The 19,796-nt window shown below is 45.8% G+C and overlaps 1 protein-coding gene across 1 annotated transcript; it reads right to left on the reverse strand.

Annotated features, from left to right (window-relative positions):
* Positions 1-11: 11 nt before the first annotated feature.
* On the reverse strand, positions 12-18,153 carry LOC134286387 (uncharacterized). The gene is made up of 3 exons (XM_062847998.1): positions 18,145-18,153; positions 14,766-15,126; positions 12-757 (listed from the first exon to the last, which is right to left on the reverse strand). The coding sequence occupies exons 1-3, from the start codon at positions 18,151-18,153 to the stop codon at positions 12-14; spliced, it is 1,116 nt and encodes a 371-aa protein (XP_062703982.1).
* Positions 18,154-19,796: the final 1,643 nt, after the last annotated feature.

The raw sequence follows: 19,796 nt of genomic DNA on the forward strand, positions 1-19,796 counted from the left end.
GCATTCAATGGTCACCAAGTCGGTATTGGACCTGTGGGCCGACCAGCATTGTATGGTGGCTGGTAGAAACTTGTGGGATAACACGCGCTGGGTGGTGGCACGGGATGCTGGCTGACCATTGGGTATCGATTACCCACGAAGCCCACATTAGCATTTGGTGGCCATTGTACGGGAAACGATGCAGCTGGATGTGCTGGAGTATTCTGGTTCATGGCTGGCGGAACGTAGTAACCGGTATTGGGACGGAAAGGTTGATTAGGCTGTTGGACTTGCTGGGGCACCTTCTGTTGCTGCGAACCTATTGCTCCTGCATGAACTTCTCCTTCAGCATAGGCTTGGGCAGGAACCTGACGTCCCACCAATGGTTCCGCATCTGACAACGCTGGATCCTTTGGACCTGACTGATTCGTCGGTGGATGCTGTCGTCTGATCGGATATGGCGGAGATGGTTTCTGCTTGTCTTGCTGGAAGACGTCGTGATTTGGAGCTGAGATCAACTGAGCGAACGGAGGGGTGGTAACAGCATTGGTCAATGTTGTTGTTCCTAACGGATCGCAGCCAGCTAACGAAACTACAGCCACAATGCTTGCTTGACCTTGGGCGTTCGGAGGATGAATGCCCGGGACTTGGATGATGCTTGCCTCGGAGAGTAAACGGTGACTGACAATCTCTTGAACTGCCGTCGAATGATCCGGGAGAATGGTCGACTGACCGGGCGGGACAACTCGTTGGACCGGTACCGCTAACGCTACGTGCTCTGTGGATGCAAGCGGGGTTGATGTTGACGCACCGGTTTGTTGGCCCTCAGCCTTCCCTGGAGTGTCTGTTGACTGGTTGATCCAAATTCGAATCTCACTCTTGTAGCTATGACGACTGTGCCCCCCCCCCAATTAAACAAAATAAAAAAATAGATAGATAAAAAGCCGATTTAAACATGTTTTTATGTTTCATAATACTTTTTGAAGTAGCTTAACACATACTCAGAGGGTCAGTACTTGTTTCAGAAATATAAAACATGCACAGTGGTCCACGAACCAGATTTACGAGGGAAGATGCATTCAGTGCCTTCAAACGATTTTTTAGACAAATATGGTCTTATACAAACTTGTTCCTTACAATAAGGTCCTCTTTCTAATGTGTTTTCAAAGAAATTGAAATCCAAACTTGTTTATTTGCAGAAATAACTATAAATATACATTCTTTGAAAAAGTTGTCAATTTTGAGCAACTTTGCTGAAGACAGTTTCTATGTAGCTTCAAAATTGACCGATCTAGAGATATTTTTCTGAATTAGCGTAGGGTGGTTCAAGAAACCCAGAATTCTGGATTTAGAGCATTTCAAAACGCGCCGTTTCGTGCGCGGAGATGGTCGTTATCTCTTTCGGTTCAAAAGTAGAAAGTAGGTAACTCAAGAAAAAAAATAGTACACTGAAAGAAGATTTCCCGGATTTTAATATATTGCATGGAAAGTTTAACGTCAATTTATTTGTGTTTTAAATAAACAGAATAACAACACTAACCATCTTTAACAATATCAAAAGAAGCGTAAACAAAATATTCGGACACTGCTCTGCCGTGTGCAGCATAGTTGTCCCATGGTAATAGGGATTCCATAGAACATGGGACAACTATGCTGCACACGGCAGTGCTTAGCTGTCAAACGATTCCATGAAAACTACAGTGGACCAAAACACAACGGAAAACCCAATTGATTCATTTTGAGTATTTCCACTTATGATCAGGTTTCGATATGGTTTACTCCAATGTGCATCGGCTTTATTTCCATCAATGATTTCTTTATAATCATTATCATTAATGTATCGCTTTGTTTCACCAATCCCACACAAGAGCCATTCATGACGTGAAGCTCGTAAGTGAAGATCAATTTCAATTCAAACATGCTTTCTTCTTGTTCCATCTGTCACGTGTATTTCCATATTCATCTTTGCTGAGCCACCCTCTAAATCCAATATGTCAACTCACGCGTTCCATTCGGGCATCAACGATGAGCTGCCTATCGCACCGTCAAATCTGACGCGTCATACAAGTATCACGTAACCCTCGCCGATTCCGTTTGAAGCGCTTTGGTACATGCACCAGCACCACATACAATATTCCGCGCCAGTTATCGATCGGAAAACTCCACCCTCACCCATTATGATTCCCGTATTGTTTTAGTGCTGCTTCTGCTGCTGTAGCTGTGAACCAAGCCAAGGACTTCCTTGCGAGGGCTTTTCCACTCCCGCTTGTGCATATATTTTTCCTCGCCTAAAAGCATTACGTTGTTTCAAATTTGAGAGTAAATTTTCAACAATAGATAAATTGTTGATGATACATCTGGTTCACCCCTCTCCTTTCGTGCTTCCATCGCGACCTGCTCTCGAACGCGGATCGCAACAGTGCAGTCAAATAGCTAAGAATTTTGCTCAAAGTCTCAAACGATGATTTTGTCACGGCTGGTAGCACGGAATGTGACACTATCGGGAAAATTGTTTACTTTAGGAGCAAGTGGCACAGCAGCAATGTTTTGCCATTGATATAGTGTTACACGTGAGGCGTGGTAAGCCAGTATGAAACATATCCCAGCTTAGTGTTCCACATTTCCACGGTTATATATTGAAAGCTTTCTCTGCCCATGGGTATTTTGTTTGTCTGTATATTGTTTGGCAAGCACGAAGATACTCTACGCCCAAGGACGTCAAAGAAAGCTCTACTTATAACAAAAAGTTCCAGGATCGACCGGGAATCTAACCCGTCTCTCTCAGAACGGTTTTGCTGAATACTTACTTACCTTACCAATCAGGCTAAGGCCGGGGTGGTCTCTGCTGTACATAGTAGCCGTTTCCATTCCACTCGGTCCATGGCAGTTTGTCTCCAGTTCCGCACTCTGCGTAGGGTCCGCAGATCGTCCTCCACTTGGTCGACCCACCTAGCTCGCTGCGCTCCACGTCTTCTTGTACCGGTCGGATGACTCTCGAGAACCATTTTAGTCGGGTTGCTATCCGACATCCTGATGACGTGACCCGTCCACCGTAGCCTCCCGATTTTCGCGGTGTGGACGATGGTTGGTTCTCTCAGCAGCTGATGCAGCTCGTGGTTCATTCGCCTTCTCCAAGTCCCGTCTTCCATCTACACTCCGCCTTAGATGGTACGCTGAATACCCGCGTGGCTACATATGTGGGTCCATACCGTTAAGTCGCCACTCACCATGGGTCTAAGAGGATTTGGGGTGAAATGTTGGAAGCTAGGCGGTGACTGTTTCTTAGTAATAAATAAAAAGAACGCAAGACACCTTCCAGCAAACTAGACGGCTACCGACTGATACCTGTAACTAACCGTTTTCTGGTTACAATAGAAACTATGGTTTTCAGTGTTTTCAGCTTGATTGTGTTTAATTTTTCAATATTATTATTATTATTTTTTCATTATTATTATTGCCAGTAAATGTTTAACCTTCCAGGACGCGCGCCATCAAGCAACCGAAACTGCACCGCGCTCGCGCTGTACACGACGAGCGAGGTTTTTTGGTAGTGTTGTACTTTTTACAACAGCGCGCGTCCTGAAAGGTTAAATATGAAACTATTGTCTGTGCTCCGTTTGTGAATGTTTGAGTGACAATATTTCCATGTTTATTAGCCTAAGTTGGTGTCGAAATTAAAATAATGTTTTTTCAATGCAGTCTATATTTTTGTTATATTTTTTTGATTAATGTTTGTGTATTTACAATATTAAAAGTAATAAAAAGAATAAATAATAAAATCTAGACGTAAAGGAAACTTGCATGCAAGAAATTCAAATTTAAACCGACACCAACTCATGTATTGTAATCCCTCGTATTGCCCGGAGAAGTGTCAACGATACATCATCTGTCATCGTCACATTGGGGCGGCAATAAGGACAATCGGAACGGATATGCAGGTGAAGAAGGATTTGGGGGTCTGATGGGAGATATATAAGACCTTGGAGTCCACACGCAAGCTCTCTTGTATTTTGTGAACTGGCCCGGAGGAACGAAGATTGCGGCGGCGTTCGTCAAGTTAGTGACCACGCGTTTCAAACCCGTTAAAGTGAAGGTCTGAACAGATCTAAGTGATATCGGCTTAGTGAAACCACACGAACACGCTAAATTCCCAGCCGATTTGTCGAGTGGGATCAGTGTGGACAAAAGTTTTAATCCAGTGGTTTCGTAGAAAAGTGAAACCGTACGACGTACGTCGCGAGTGCGAACTAGGTCGAGGAAGTATACCAGAAGCGGTACTGATGTTGTGTGTGTCATAGACTTTATTGTCATACGACAGAAAAGACACGAACAATAGGACCACTGGATAAAATACCGCGTGTGATCCCGACCAAAACGTTAAAATCCCACTCGGTTAGAAGTCTCTCGCGAAACTAAGTGCACACGGTACCGTTCCCCGGGCCCCCAAGATTAGTGAAAGGCCAGGCCCCACGTTACATGGGCCAAGTCGCCGCAGAAGAACTGGACGCACTGTCCTTGCTGGAAATTGAAGCCTGCTGATTACCCCTCGCCGGCCGGCTGCGTCAGTTGTCGCGTCATACCCCTCCAGGAAAAAGCTCGCCCCAGTGCATCATGTCGACCAACGAGCATCTCATCGGCCGCAACGAACGTGCACAGTGGTTCTAAACCGAAATAAAATGCGCAAGTACAAAATTTTATGTTTTAAGTTTTCGTCTCTTTCAATAAATTAATTAAACTGCATGGCCCCTACAAATCAAGCTTTATTGTTTAGTTTTTTTTACATGAATTGTCTTTATGAGTTTGTTTCGTTGTTCGCTAAAAACCGTAGGTAAGTGGGTTGAAAGTCCACCTAATAGATGGAAATTGCTCCGTAGATCACCTTGGTAAAACGACCCGTAGAAAGTGCAACGTGAACCACTGTGCAATGGAAGCTGCATAGGGCAATAGTCTATTTTACGAAACGACAACAGTGTTGATATTGATATTAACACTCACGGGCTTGGGCGCAACCTCCTGTCAAATTTTCATTCATGAAATGAGCGATCAGCTGATCCGAAACGTCTCGTAAAATGGCTCATGGTGCTCACTCTAGCGGCGGACGTTGTTTAGGGCAGTGGTGCTCAAACCTGTAGTGGTTCCCAAGACACTTTCAAATGGATCTGCAATCGTCACACTCTTTATTCCATTCAGGTATATACAATTCAACAAACTTCTTCCATTATAATATACCATCTCTGCAACAATTGTACCTACCAACAATAGTGCCGCCGTTCACGTACCTGAAGGTTCGACGCTACCCGAGCGTTCAACGCTACCTAACTTCCAACAGAATAATGAGGGCTACATACATTTATTTGTTCCACAACATTAAGACAAGACATAATCAACAATAGTACGCCACAATACTCGGTTTGTGGCTGCCGCTCTCCATCCTCGGTCACGCCCAATGCTCGCCAAGTCACGCTCCACCTGGTCCGCCCATCGTGCTCTCTGCGCTCCACGCCTTCTTGTGCCAACCGGATCCGTTGCAAACACCAGCTTTGCAGGGTTGTTGTCCGGCATTCTTGCAACATGCCCTGCCCATCGTATCCTTCCGGCTTTGGCCACCTTCTGGATGCTGGGTTCGCCGTAAAGTGCAGCGAGCTCGTGGTTCATCCTTCTCCGCCACACACCGTTCTCCTGCACACCGCCGAAGATCGTTCTTAGCACGCGTCGCTCGAAAACTCCGAGTGCTTGTAGGTCCTCCTCGAGCATGGTCCATGTCTCGTGCCCGTAGAGGATTACCGGTCTTATTAACGTTTTGTACATGGTGCATTTGGTGCGTGGGTGAATCTTTTTCGACCGCAGTTTCTTCTGGAGCCCGTAGTAGGCCCGACTTCCGCTGATGATACGCCTTCGAATTTCACGGCTCACGTTGTTGTCAGCCGTCAGTAAGGATCCGAGGTAGACGAATTCCCCCCCCTCGAAAGTATCCCCGTCTATCGTAACATTACTACCCAGACGGATCAGGTCGTGTTCGGTTCCGCCTACCAGCATGTACTTTGTTTTTGAGGCATTCACCACCAGTCCGACCTTTGCTGCTTCGCGTTTCAGGCGGGTGTACAGTTCTGCCACCGTTCCAAATGTTCTAGCGATAATGTCCATGTCGTCCGCAAAGCACACAAATTGACCGGATTTTGTGAAAATCGTTCCCCGGCTGTTGAGCCCGGCTCGTCGCATCACACCTTCCAGCGCGATGTTGAAAAGTAGACATGAGAGTCCGTCACCTTGTCGCAGTCCCCGGCGAGATACGAATGAACTGGATAGTTCACCCGAAACCCTTACGCAGTTTTGCACACCGTCCATCGTTGCTTTAATCAGTCTAGTCAGCTTCCCAGGAAAGCCGTTTTCGTCCATGATTCTCCATAGCTCTGCGCGGTCGATACTATCGTATGCCGCTTTGAAGTCGATGAACAGGTGGTGCGTTGGGACCTGGTATTCACGGCATTTCTGGAGGATTTGCCGTACGGTAAAGATCTGGTCCGTTGTCGACCGGCCGTCGATGAAGCCGGCTTGATAACTTCCCACGAACTCATTTGTTTTAGGTGACAGACGACGGAAGATGATCTGGGATAGCACTTTGTAGGCAGCATTCAAAATAGTGATCGCTCTGAAGTTCTCACATTCCAAATGGTCGCCTTTTTGTGTATGGGGCAGATTACCCCTTCCTTCCACTCCTCCGGTAGCTGTTCGGTTTCCCAGATCCTGACTATCAGCCGATGCAGACAGGTGGCCAACTTTTCTGGGCCCATCTTGACGAGTTCAGCTGCGATACCATCCTTACCAGCTGCTTTGTTGGTTTTGAGCTGGTGAATGGCATCCTTAACTTCCCTCAGCGTGGGAGTTGGTTCATTTCCGTCCTCCGCTGCATTGGCGTCGTCATTTCCTCCGTTGCCGTGGGCTCCCGTGCCTACGCTCTCCACGCCGTTCAGGTGCTGATCGAAGTGCTGCTTCCACCTTTCGATCACCTCACGTCCGTCCGTCAAGAGGCCTCCGTCTTTATCCCTGCATATTTCGGCTCGCGGCACGAAGCCGTTGCGGGATGCGTTGAGTTTCTGATAGAACTTCCGTGTTTCTTGGGAACGGCACAGCAGTTCCATTTCTTCACACTCCGCTTCTTCCAGGCGGCGCTTTTTCTCCCGAAAGAGGCGGGTCTGCTGTTTCCGCTTCTGTTTGTAACGTTCCACGTTCTGTCGAGTCCCTTGCTGCAGCATTACCGCCCTCGCTGCGTTCTTCTCCTCCAAAACCGTTCTGCACTCTTCGTCGAACCATTCGTTTCGTCGATTCCGTTCCACGTACCCGATGGTGCTCTCGGCTGCGTCGTTGATGGCTGCTTGCACTGTACTCCAGCAGTCCTCTAGAGGGGCCTCATCGAGCTCGCCCTCGTCTGGCAACGCGGCTTCGAGATTCTGCGCGTATGCTGAGGCGACATCCGGTTGCTTCAGTCGCTCTAGGTTGTACCGTGGCGGTCGCCGGTACCGTACATTGTTGATGACGGAGAGTTTTGGGCGCAGTTTGACCATCACCAGATAGTGGTCGGAGTCGATGTTGGCGCCACGATAGGTCCTGACGTCGATAATGTCGGAGAAGTGCCGTCCGTCAATCAGAACGTGGTCGATTTGAGATTACGTCTGCTGTGGTGATCTCCAGGTGTAACGATAAGGGAGGCTGTGTTGGAAAAAGGTGCTACGTATGGCCATATTTTTGGAGGCGGCGAAATCAATGAGTCGTAGGCCGTTTTCGTTCGTTTGCTGGTGGGCGCTAAACTTACCAATCGTCGGTCTGAATTCCTCCTCCTGGCCTACCTGAGCGTTCAAACCTCCTATGATGATCTTGACGTCGTGGCTTGGGCAGCGGTCGTACTCGCGTTCGAGCTGCGCGTAAAATGCGTCCTTGTCATCATCAGTACTTCCGGAGTGTGGGCTGTGCACGTTTATTATGCTGAAGTTGAAGAATCGGCCCTTGATCCTCAACCTGCACATTCTTTCGTCGATCGGCCACCAACCGATCACGCGCCTCTGCATATCACCCATCACGATGAAAGCTGTTCCCAGCTCGCGTGTGTTGCCGCAGCTCTGGTAGATGGTATGATTACCTCTAAACGTTCGCACCATGGATCCTGTCCAACACACCTCCTGCAGCGCTACGATGCCGAACCCGCGGTCCTTCAGTAGATCGGCGAGTATGCGGGTGCTCCCAATGAAGTTGAGAGATCGGCAGTTCCACGTATCGAGTTTCCAATCGCAAGTCCTTTTTGTTCGCTGGGGTCGTTGCCGTTGGTCTCGGTTCGTATTATTCTGTTGCTGATTTTCCGTTACAATGGGTTTTTACGGCTGGCTCGTAGGGCCTGACACCAACCCCCTACTTTCCGGAGGACCATAGTGCACAGTTGAGCTTAGAGTCCTTCCCTGGCACTCGGACGTAGATCAGCTGCCCCTAACATGGGGATCAGACGCTGTTGTGAGCCACTCCTCCTGGAGAACAGACGCTCAGGTTTGCCGAAGCAAACCCCCCCTTCCCTGTCAGCCTACGACCAAAGGTCCCACCGGGGTTGGTTACCCGATCTTCCCTAAGGTTGCTCATAGTTTCCGGCCGGTACCGCGTGGAGGTAGGGATAGGAGTTGCTGGGCAGAGGCTAGTGGATCACAATGGGATCTGAATTGCGCAGCATACCCAGCCTTTACCGTGCCAATAATGAGGGCTGTTGTTATAAACCAACATTCTAAACATTGATTGTTGGCACTGAAGTTAATCGCCGTCATTATTGGTTATAAAAATTAAAGTATCAACCGCAAAAGAATAAATGATTCACAAAATATGGTAATATAGTTCATTTAGAGGAGTGTGAAAAGGTTGCCTGATTCCGTGGTAGTAGGGACCCATTCACCATGTATTAGGGTAATTCGCTAACACAGGGTGTTAGGTTCCTGAGTGCAAACTTTTGAAAGGATGATAGAGGACCATAAATGGGGAAAAAAGTTGTTCTACGCATATGGTCAAATCTCAACCGTTACGTAGTTATTGAGCTCCCCATGTTTTTGACTGTTATTGCCTTAACTGGCTATAACTTTAAAATGGTCAAACTTATCGCAGTTTTCTTACCCTTATTGAAAAGATTATTGAATTTTCTATCAAATGGCATCTTTGAACCGATTGGTTTAGTTAAATAACTTTGTTTTCTAGAGCAAATAGCTTAAAAGTTGTGTGTTTTAATTTATATTTGTCAATTATTTTTAAAAAATGCGTTATAATTTAAAATTCTTTCTTTGGCAAAGTTGTGACTCCTGTTCCATTCTACAATTCGTTCTTTGACATCAAACGTCTATCTGTTATCGTTTTCTTGCAATTTCGATTTAAACGTCGCATTTCAGATCATAAATTTGCAATCGCCATGATAAGCACTTTTGCGCACAAGAGTTAGAAGTTTGGCGGCAAAGAACGAATTGTAGAGTGGAACAGGGGCCACAACTTTCCCAAAGAAAGAATTTTAATTTATTACGCATGTTTCAAAGATAATTGACATAAACAAATAAAAACACACTATTTTTAGCTATTTTACTCTCGAAAACTTAGTTATTCAACTAAACCAATCGATTCAAAGATGTCATTTGATAGAAATTCAATAATCTTTCGAATAAGGGTAAAAAAACTGCGATAAGTATGACCATTTTGAAGTTATAGGCAGTTAAGGCAATAAGAGTAAAAAACATGAGGAGTTCAATAGCTACGTAACGGTTGAGATTTGACCATATGCGTAGAACAATTTTATCCCCATTTATGGTCCTCTATCATCCTTTAAAAAGTTTGCACTCAGGAACCTAACACCCTGTATATTTAACGTCAGATTGAAAATTTTGTACCACTGATGACACGACAATTGAACAATTTTTAAGATTAATTCTAAGAAAATGCTGTTACGAAATAAGCTTTGCGGGCAAATCGACAACAAATATCAAAGTCACACCATAGTTACAAGAACGGGAAGGATGTCCTTAACAGTTTAACATTGTTTAAAATCACATTTTCATTGTAATTTAATTTGAAAAAAATATGTTTCTTATCACACTATCATTAGGTATGCGTCCATGATCCAATTGTTGAACACTGGCATAACCTTACGATTAGCATGACTGCCAGATTTTTTTTTCACTTTCCCTAACCGTGCATTTCATAGGGTTTCAAGGGCGTTCCAGGGATGTTCCAGGGGTGTTCCAAAGGCCTTCAGAAAGGTTCCAGTGGTTTTCAATGAGTTTCAAGGGCATTCCAGAGGTGCTCAAGAGGGATTCCGAGTGTTAAAGGGGTCCCAGGAGTATTTCAAGGCGTTCCAAGGGGTTCAGGAGCAACCCACGGGTTTTCAAGAGATTTCAGGAACGTTTTCAAATGCGTACTTTTCTTCTGTCGTTTTCGCTTCTAACCAAATCTTTTGACCATGTTTGCATCTAGTCATGTTTAAAACGATTTCAGTCCACTAGAGCTCTCTTCAAATGAGCGAATCATTATTATTTGAATGAATTGTCAGTAGCTGGGACTAGCTGGGCACATAACACGAAAAACCCCTTTTAATTCCGCCCTAATTTAGGTGGTTTATCAAATGTTGGACCACTGTTGGACCCACATCGAATAACTGTTGGATCTATGTTGGGTTTGGTGCCCAAAATGAAAACAGGTTCAATGATAAGTTTATGTCAGGCTATACGTCATCAATTACGAACAAAGCTTCAACCGTTCAACAATTAGCGAGAACCGTCCAACATTAGGATGAGCTAGCTTAAGGAAGCGTTCAACATTTGGGTTACAGACTTCTCATGCAAATGTTCTATTTTCTCTTTCAAAATGGAATTTAAGGGAATACAAATTCAATGGGCAGTATGAGGAATAAGTAGATCTAGACGTTCAGTGGATATTTTTCAACTAAAGTGGAATTATGCACGGAAAAACAAACGAAATAAAAAATGCCAGTACTAACAGTTCAACAATTGACGAATTACCCTAGATGTTTTATAAATTATGTTTTAAATGATCAAAACAATCCAGCGATGTGATCTCACTTCGGTTATTCATTTTAAGTAATAGCTAGCAAGATTTATTTAGAAAAACGAATGTTTAAATTTTCATATTATTCTGGGTATTCGGAGCAACATGAGGCACTGACTGTGAATAGAGAATACTGATTTTTAAGATATTCAATTAAAAAGTAGGAGTTATTATACTTTCTAGCTGAACTTGTTTCTATAATGCAAAAAACATACTCTCTCTCTCTCTCTCTCTCTCTCTCTCTCTCTCTCTCTCTCTCTCTTCTTGGCGTAACGTCCTCATTGGGACAAAGCCTGCTTCTCAGCTTAGTGTTCTATGAGCACTTCCACAGTTATCAACTGAGAGCTTCCTCTGCCAATGACCATTTTGCATGCGTATATCGTGTGGCAGGCACGAAGATACTCTATGCCCAAGGAAGTCAAGGAAATTTCCTTTACGAAAAGATCCTGGACCGACCGGGAATCGAACCCAAAAAAACATACCTGATATGTGAATTTGATTGCTCCTTGGCAGTGTACGCAGAATATGCCACCCGAAGCGAAAAATAGGCAACATAGAAGCCACGGCAACGCTTTGTTTTTTCGTTAGCAGATAATGACAAAATCGCTCCCGAGTTTGTTCAAAACAAAAACGGTAAGAATATTTGTCTCGTTCTATTCACATCGTGATTTTTGCATTGTTATACAACTGAAACTCAATTCTGAGATTTGCAAGAGTCTTATTTCGTCCAAATGCTTATGAATTCGATAATGTAGGTCAAAAATTTCAGTAGAAAAGCCGGAATATCAGCACACGCACGGCAAGCGATGTTTGTTTTATTGCTCTCATCGCCTGACATGCGTTTGTTGCGGAGCGCCTTTGTTACCAACACGCACCGCTTAGGACAAAGCGTTTGTTTTTCGGCATGATCCGGTTTTCGTACCCTGCTCCTTAGTGAAATGAAATGGAAATCACAGTTAGTTTATCGCTTTAACCATGTAAGTACAGGTTTCGTTTTTTTACTATAAATGTAGTGAACATGGTGGTCTAGTGGCTCCCACGTCTGATTCGTATGCAGAAGGCTCTGGGTTCAGTCTCTGTACCGGCCCTTTTCTCCTACTTTGTATATTTCTATCTACTTTCTTTCTCTTACTTTTCTGTGTATACAGCTGTTCATAGCAATCGCTAGAACCAGAAACGAATTGAAAAAATCGTTTCTCTTCCTTCCAACTTCCACAGCACTATACACACGCCTACAAGCTATGCAAACAAAGTGAACTGTGCTGCTTGACCTATATAGTAATCACCACACAATCTATCACCTTATGAACACTATAAATATCCCCTATCCATGGATCACATCATTGACCAAACGGTGACTCCCAGATCTCCCATCCTTTCCATCCAGACTAGATTAGAGTGGGGCAGAACGTCCCTCAGCATGGAAGTTGGCTCATTTCCATCCTCTGCTGCATTGGCGTAGTCGTTCCTTCTGTTGTCATGGAGTCCCGTACTTACGTTCTCCACATCATGCAGGTGCTCGTCGAAATTCTGCTTCCACCTTTCAATCACCTCACGTCTGTCCGTCAAGAGGCCTCCGTTCTTATGCCTGCATAATTAACGGCACGAAGCCGTTGCGGGATGCGTTGAGCTTCTCGTAGAACTTCCGTGTTTCATGGGAACGGCACAGCAGTTCCTCGCACTCCGCTTCTTCCAGGCCGCGCTTTTGCCCCCGAAAGGGGCGGGTCTGCTGCTTCCGCTTCTGTTTGTAACGTTCCACATTCTGGCGGGTTCCTTGATGCAGAATTACCACCCGTGCTGCGTTCTTCTCCTCCAAAATCTCTCGACACTCCTCGTCGAACCATTCGTTTTGTCGACTTCTTTCCACGTACCCGATGATACTCTCGGCTGCTTCGTTGATACATACATACATTTATTTGTTCAACATAATTAAAACAAGACATAATCAACAATAGTACGCCACAATACTCGGTTTGTGGCTGTCGCTCTCCATCCTCGGTCGCGCCCAATGCTCGCCAAATTACGCTCCACCTGGTCCGCCCATCGTGCTCTCTGCGCTTCACGCCTTCTTGTGCCAACCGGATCAGTTGCAAACACCAGCTTTGCAGGGCTGTTGTTCGGCATTCTTGCAACATGCCCTGCCCACCGTATCCTTCCGGCTTTGGCCACCTTCTGGATGCTGGGTTCGCCGTAAAGTGCAGCGAGCTTGTGGTTCATCCTTCTCCGCCACACACCGTTCTCCTGCACACCGCCGAAGATCGTCCTTAGCAAGCGTCGCTCAAAAGCTCCGAGCATGGTCCATGTCTCGTGTCCGTAGAGGACCCACCGGTCTTATTAGCGTTTTGTACATGGTGCATTTGATGCGTGGGTTGTAAGCCCCTCGGCTGCTCAGTGGGAAGATTGTGGGTGGTAATTTATGTCGAGCACGGGGTCGCTTCCCAAGTAACCAAAAGTTCCGCTTCCTATGACAAAATGCACTTTCAAGTTCCGCGAAGTTCAGATAAAGTTCCAAACGGAACTTTCTGGCTGCTTAAGAGGCTAACGATGAGACTTGCTGGAACTTCGGTCACAAGTTCCGACAAGGCTTATTATTAGCCTCTTAAGCAGCCAGAAAGTTCCATTCGGAACTTTATCTGAACTTCGCGGAACTTTAAGGCTGCTTAAGATGCTATGTCGGAACTTTGTCGGAACTTTCAAGTTCATAAAAGTTCAGTTCAGTAGCATTGTGTTTCAATGAAGATTGAATTTATTTCTTTTACAGAAAGGAACTGTTTACGCGTACACGAATAAAAGACAAATATGAATTTATCATATCAATGAATACTAGGCTTGAGCAAAAAAAAATTGCCGCCCATCGGATTCGAACCGACAGTCGCTGCGTGAGAGCCCTACGCTCTACCACAGTACTACAGCTGCGATTGAGTGGACAGCAGGTAAAGTCTGACTTGAATCGATTTTCTGTCGGCAGCTAGTTTTGCACATTTGTATGGTAGTGAAGTTAGCTTGACTTTGTCAAGTGTCTTCAGCAGCGCAGGCGTAAGTCGGCAGGTTATCACGCAGGAGGATCCAGTCCAAATCTACATAGCAGCGACATATGTGAAAATATAATTATCAGTAGCAATTTCCAGACGTGAATCACGAACCCCCACCAGCAAGGTGTGATTCTGAAAAACACATTTTTGTTTCTGCATGAATTTTGACAAAGTTCCGTCAGAAGCTGCTTAGAAGGCTATCCAGCGTGCTTATGTGAACTTTCAAGTTCCAAAATTACTTAAAAATGAAGCTGCTTAGAAGGCTAATGAGCGACCTCGAACAAGCTGCTTAGCTTATAAAGTACCCTTTTATCTGAACTTTTGGTTACTTGGGTTATTTAGATTAGCACCGTCACAGATACTTACGACACTCCTTTGCCACTCATCTAGGCAGGAGCGGGATTCTACAATTCAAATGTCAGTTCCGAACTACTTCTTGGAACAAGGTAAATCCGAAACAAGGTGAAAATCTTTGTTTCCAGCGGACTAGGCAGATAGAGGCCTGGATACCCCTTTCTGGGCACGATCAACGGGAAAAACTAAAAATGTGGTAATCATGTAGGGCTTGCGTTCTGAAATAAGGCCAACTACAAAACTTGATCTTACATTACTAATTTTATTCGCCCACGCAGGGGCATTATGGTCGCATTAGATAGAGAGTTTTGGCATTTTGGTGTATACTTGCGGTTTTACATGTGCTAGCTAGCGGTGTGGGAAGGCCCTCCAACGACGAACGATGAACAGGGTACCCGGTTACTGACCGGATCGGAACCGATGATGGTGATTTAGGATGTCTGGGCACCGGCAGGGGGCCGGTTCGGTGAAGTTCGGTGGCTCGGCCGAACGGAGGGTAATTCTGCAACTGGTTTGAAGTTTCGACACCAGCGGCTGGCCAGTATTCGACGAACGGATGGTCGGAAGTAAACGCCGGCCGCGGGTAGGGTGGCTCACCACCGGCGGCAGGCCAGTCTGGAGGTATCTCGTGGCACTGGCGATCGGTATCGAACGACGGGGTTCCAGCGGACGGCCGGTTTGAATCCAGCTGTGGCAATTCGGTGCACGGCCGGTCAGAATCAAGCGGTGGCCACTGATAGGGCGCCTCACCACCGGCGGCAGGCCGGTTTCACGGGAATCTCGCTCACGTGCTGTCTAAATCAAGCGTGCGGTGGGAATTCCAGCATGGCGTCGGAAAATGGTGACGCTCGATGACGCTTTCGTTGTGCCACGGATTCAAAATGGCGAATCGGCGACCGTCCTATAAAGAGCCGTGAATCTCCGGAGGATGTCTCCGGGCGTTCAAAAGAAAAGAAAAGGCCCAGTTCTGGACCTTTTCTTAGATTTATCCTTTGTTACACCTTTCGTAGATGGCTGTATTGTTTTTCACTTTCTTTTGTTGAACTTTACTATTAGAACTATTTTTAATAAAGATTTATTTTTAACCTGTTTGTAACGTCCTTTTTAACAGTGTGGACTTTCTAGAATTTTATAATTTTTTCACGACGCGCACTTCTTTATCTGAGCTAGTTTTGCGGAAAAGAAAAATGGCTTTTCGCTTCGGGTCGGTTTTAACAAGTCTAGGTAAAATTTTGTTAAAACCGAAATTTCACGAAAAAGACCGAACCATTCGGCTTAAAGACTGACCCCTCTCTTCTGCAGAGAAGAGATTAGGTCAACTCTCTCAGCCGGCAGGTTGAGATCCTGGCTCAAACCGCTGTTAATGAGTGTGAGTGCGAGTACTGGGGCGAGTGATAATCCAATAAGCATATGGCTCTGCACATTTTGCCTGACAGCTAAGGATGCAGCCACCAGTGAGGCTGTCAGGTCTGTTTTTCCAGGGTCGGATTCAGGCGTTAGGAGCTCACTGGCAGGTGGGTTTAATGGTAGGGAAACTTGTGGAGAAGCCAACAAGGAACAAATATGGGACCCGCGGTTACAGGGTGAATCTTTTTCGACCGCAGTTCCTTCGGGCCCGTAGTAGGCCCGACTTCCGCTGATGATGCGCCTCCGAATTTCACGGCTCACGTTGTTGTCAGCCATCAGTAAGGATCGGAGGTAGACGAATTCCTCCACCGCCTCGAAAGTATCCCCGTCTATCGTAACATTACTACCCAGACGGATCCGGTCGATTTCGGTTCCGCCTACCAGCATGTACTTTGTTTTTGAGGCATTCACCACCAGCCCGACCTTTGCTGCTTCGCGTTTCAGGCGGGTGTACAGCTCTTCCACCGTTTCAAATGTTCTGGCAATAATGTCCATGTCGTCCGCAAAGCACACAAATTGTCCGGATTTTGTGAAAATCGTTTCCCGGCTTTTGAGCCCGGCTCGTCGCATCACACCTTGCAGAACGATGTAGAAGAGTAGGCATGAGAGTCCATCACCTTGTCGCAGTCCTCGGCGAGATTCGAATGAGCTGGATAGTTCTCCCGAAACCCTTATGCAGTTTTGCACACCGTCCATCGTTGCTTTAATCAGTCTAGTCTTTGAAGCCGATGAACAGGTGATGCGTTGGGACCTGATATTCACGGCATTTCTGGAGGATTGCCTGTATGGTAAAGATCTGGTCCATTGTCGATCGGCCGTCGATGAAGCCGGCTTGATAACTTCCCACGAACTCATTTGTTTTAGGTGACAGACGAAGGAAGATGATCTGGGATAGCACTTTGTAGGCAGCATTCAAAATAGTGATCGCTCTGAAGTTCCCACATTCCAAATGGTCGCTTTTCTTGTGAATGGGCAGATTACCCCTTCCTTCCACTCCTCCAGTAGCTGTTTGGTTTCCCAGATCCTGACTATCAACCGATGCAGACAGGTGACCAACTTTTCTGGGCCCATCTTGATGAGTTCAGCTGCTATACCATCCTTACCAGCTGCTTTGTTGGTTTTAAGCTGGTGAATGGCATCCTTAACTTCCCTCAGCGTGGGAGTTGGTTCCTTTCCGTCATCCGCTGCACTGGCGTCGTCGTTCCCTCCGTTGCCGCGGGCTCCCGTGCCTACGTTCTCCACGCCGTTCAGGTGCTGATTGAAGTGCTGCTTTCACCTCACGTCCGTCCGTCAAGAGGCCTCCATCTTTATCCCTGCATATTTCGGCTCGCGGCACGAAGCCGTTGCGGGGTGCGTTGAACTTCTGATAGAGCTTCCGTATTTCTTGGGAACGGCACAGCAATTCCATTTCTTCACACTCCGCTTCTTCCAGGCGGCGCTTTTTCTCCTGAAAGAGGCGGGTCTTCTGTTTCCGCTTCTGTTTATAACGTTCCACGTTCTGTCGAGTCCCTTGCTGCAGCGTTACCGCCCTCGCTGCGTTCTTCTCATCCAAAACCGTTCTGCACTCTTCGTCGAACCATTCGTTCCTTCGATTCCGTTCCACGTACCCAATGGTGCTCTCGGCTGCGTCGTTGATGGCTGCTTTCACTGTACTCCAGCAGTCCTCTAGAGGGGCCTCATCAAGCTCGTCCTCGTCTGGAATCGCGGCCTCGAGATTCTACGCGTATGCTGAGGCGACATGCGGTTGTTTCAGTCGCTCTAGGTTGTACCGTGGCTGTCGCCGGTACCGAACATGACGCAGATTTTTGGGCGCAGTTTGGTCGGAGTTGGCGCCACGATAGGTCCTGACGCCGATAATGCCGGAGACGTGCCGTCCGTCAATCAAAACGTGGTCGATTTGATATTCCGTCTGTTGTGGTGATCTGCTTCTTTGATGGCTGCTTTAACTATTCTCCAGCAGTCCTCTAGAGGGGCCACATCACGCTCGGCCTCGTCTGGCAACGCTGCCTCGAGATTCTGCGCGTATGATAAGGCGACATCCGGCTGCTTTAGTTCCTCAAGATTGTACCGTGGCGGTCGCCGGTACCGTATAAATATTGATGACGGAAAGTTTTGGACGCAGTTTGACCATCACCAGATAGTGGATGGAGCCGATATTAGCGCCACGATAGGTCCTGACGTCGATAATGTCGCAGAAGTGCCGTCCGTCAATCAGAACGTGATCGATTTGCGATTCCGTTTGCTGTGGTGATCTCCAAATGTAACGATAAGCGAGGCTGTGTTCCTCCTTCAGGCCTACCTGAGCCATAAGATCTGGACGTCGTGGCTTGGGCAGCGATCGTACTCGCGTTCGAGCTGCGCATAAAATGCGTCTTTGTCATCATCAGTGCTTCCGGAGTGTAGCCCTTGAACATCAACCTGCACATTATTTCATCGATCGGCCACCAATCGATCTCGCGCCTCTGCATGTCGCCCATCACGATAAAAGCTGTTCCCAGCTCACGTGTGTTGTCACAAATCTGGTAGATGGTACGGATTTTCAGCCCCTAAACTCCAAGAGATTGAGGAGGAGGTTGTGCGGTTGATTAACAATATAACCGCTGAAGCAGAGCAACTACAGAGCGAGATTCTAAAATACGGTGGAGAAGCACTGGTAAGAGCACTGTTTTAAAACCTAGTTGAACAATTTTCCATACTCGAAAAGAGGTTGCAATGATCGTTGTTGTTTTTGTTTTTTGACAAACACTATGACAGCTTAAGATGCAGAGGAGACATCATTCGCAAGTAGAAAGCGATTATTCGAATGTAATATTTTAGTATTTGGGGTCTGTTCTAACTGGAGAATTAAAATTAATTTTCATGTAAACTTGACAGTTCGATAATTATTTCCTTAGGAGAACTGTCAAGTTTAAGTGTCGAACTGTCAAATATAAGTAAAAATTAATTTTAATTCGTCAATTGGAACAGACCTTTATTGTGTTGCAAGGCTTATGCGCATTCAATTTTACGGTGAATATTGAAACATAAGATTAATGCACTTCGAAAATAATGAATATTATCTCCACGATGACATCAATTTGTTAATTTAGTAAAACTATCTGAAATTACAAGAAAATTCAGCTGAGGGAGTTTATTTATGTGACTATTTCCATTTTTGTTATCTAATTCTTCAATATGGTGACGACCATAATTAGCAAAAATAAAACGTAAGCAAGTTTACTTTCATGATGACCGCAATAAACTTAGCAGTGTCATAGTTTCTGCTTTTACACCAACAGATGTCGTTACTTATCATCTGTACGCGCCTACGCGTGCAGGGCGAATGAAGGCCACTCCGTAGTAGTAGTAGTAAAATTCTATTTTATTCAGTTTTCTTTTGTGTTTTACAATTAGTTTTACATTTTGATTGTTTTAACCTAGGGTTTTGCAGCTCTGGTGTGGTTAGTCTGTAGTGTTTACAATATGTGTAGTGTGTTTATTTTGCATTAGCATATTTGTATATCTGTCATGAAGTGACAATTGGTGTTGGGGTTTTGATAATTTGATAACCTACTTATTGACTAAATTTGATAACCTATATACACACGGCCTCTAGAGAGGGACCAGCTCCCGTATGGTGGCTTGATCAGATAATAGGCAGCGGTCTTTGTACCGCTGGATAGCCCCCTGAAATCTCACCGCCAATGTCTCCATTCCTGCCAGACGGTGGATCTCAGAATTTCTTGTCCTCGGAGGAGAATTCAGGATCATACGTAGAAGCTTATTCTGCACTCTTTGGAGCTTTAGATGGTGTGTTTTTGCACAGCTCTCCCAGACCGGCATGCCATAATCGATCACGGGGAGGATGATTTGCTTGTAGACAGCAAGCTTATTCTTCATAGATAACATCGACCGTCTGTTGATCAGTGGGTACAACAGTTTTAACAGAACGTTGCATTTGGTAACGGTCTT

The sequence above is a fragment of the Aedes albopictus genome, chromosome 2 (assembly GCF_035046485.1).
Source record: "Aedes albopictus strain Foshan chromosome 2, AalbF5, whole genome shotgun sequence".
Lineage (NCBI taxonomy): Eukaryota > Metazoa > Arthropoda > Insecta > Diptera > Culicidae > Aedes > Aedes albopictus.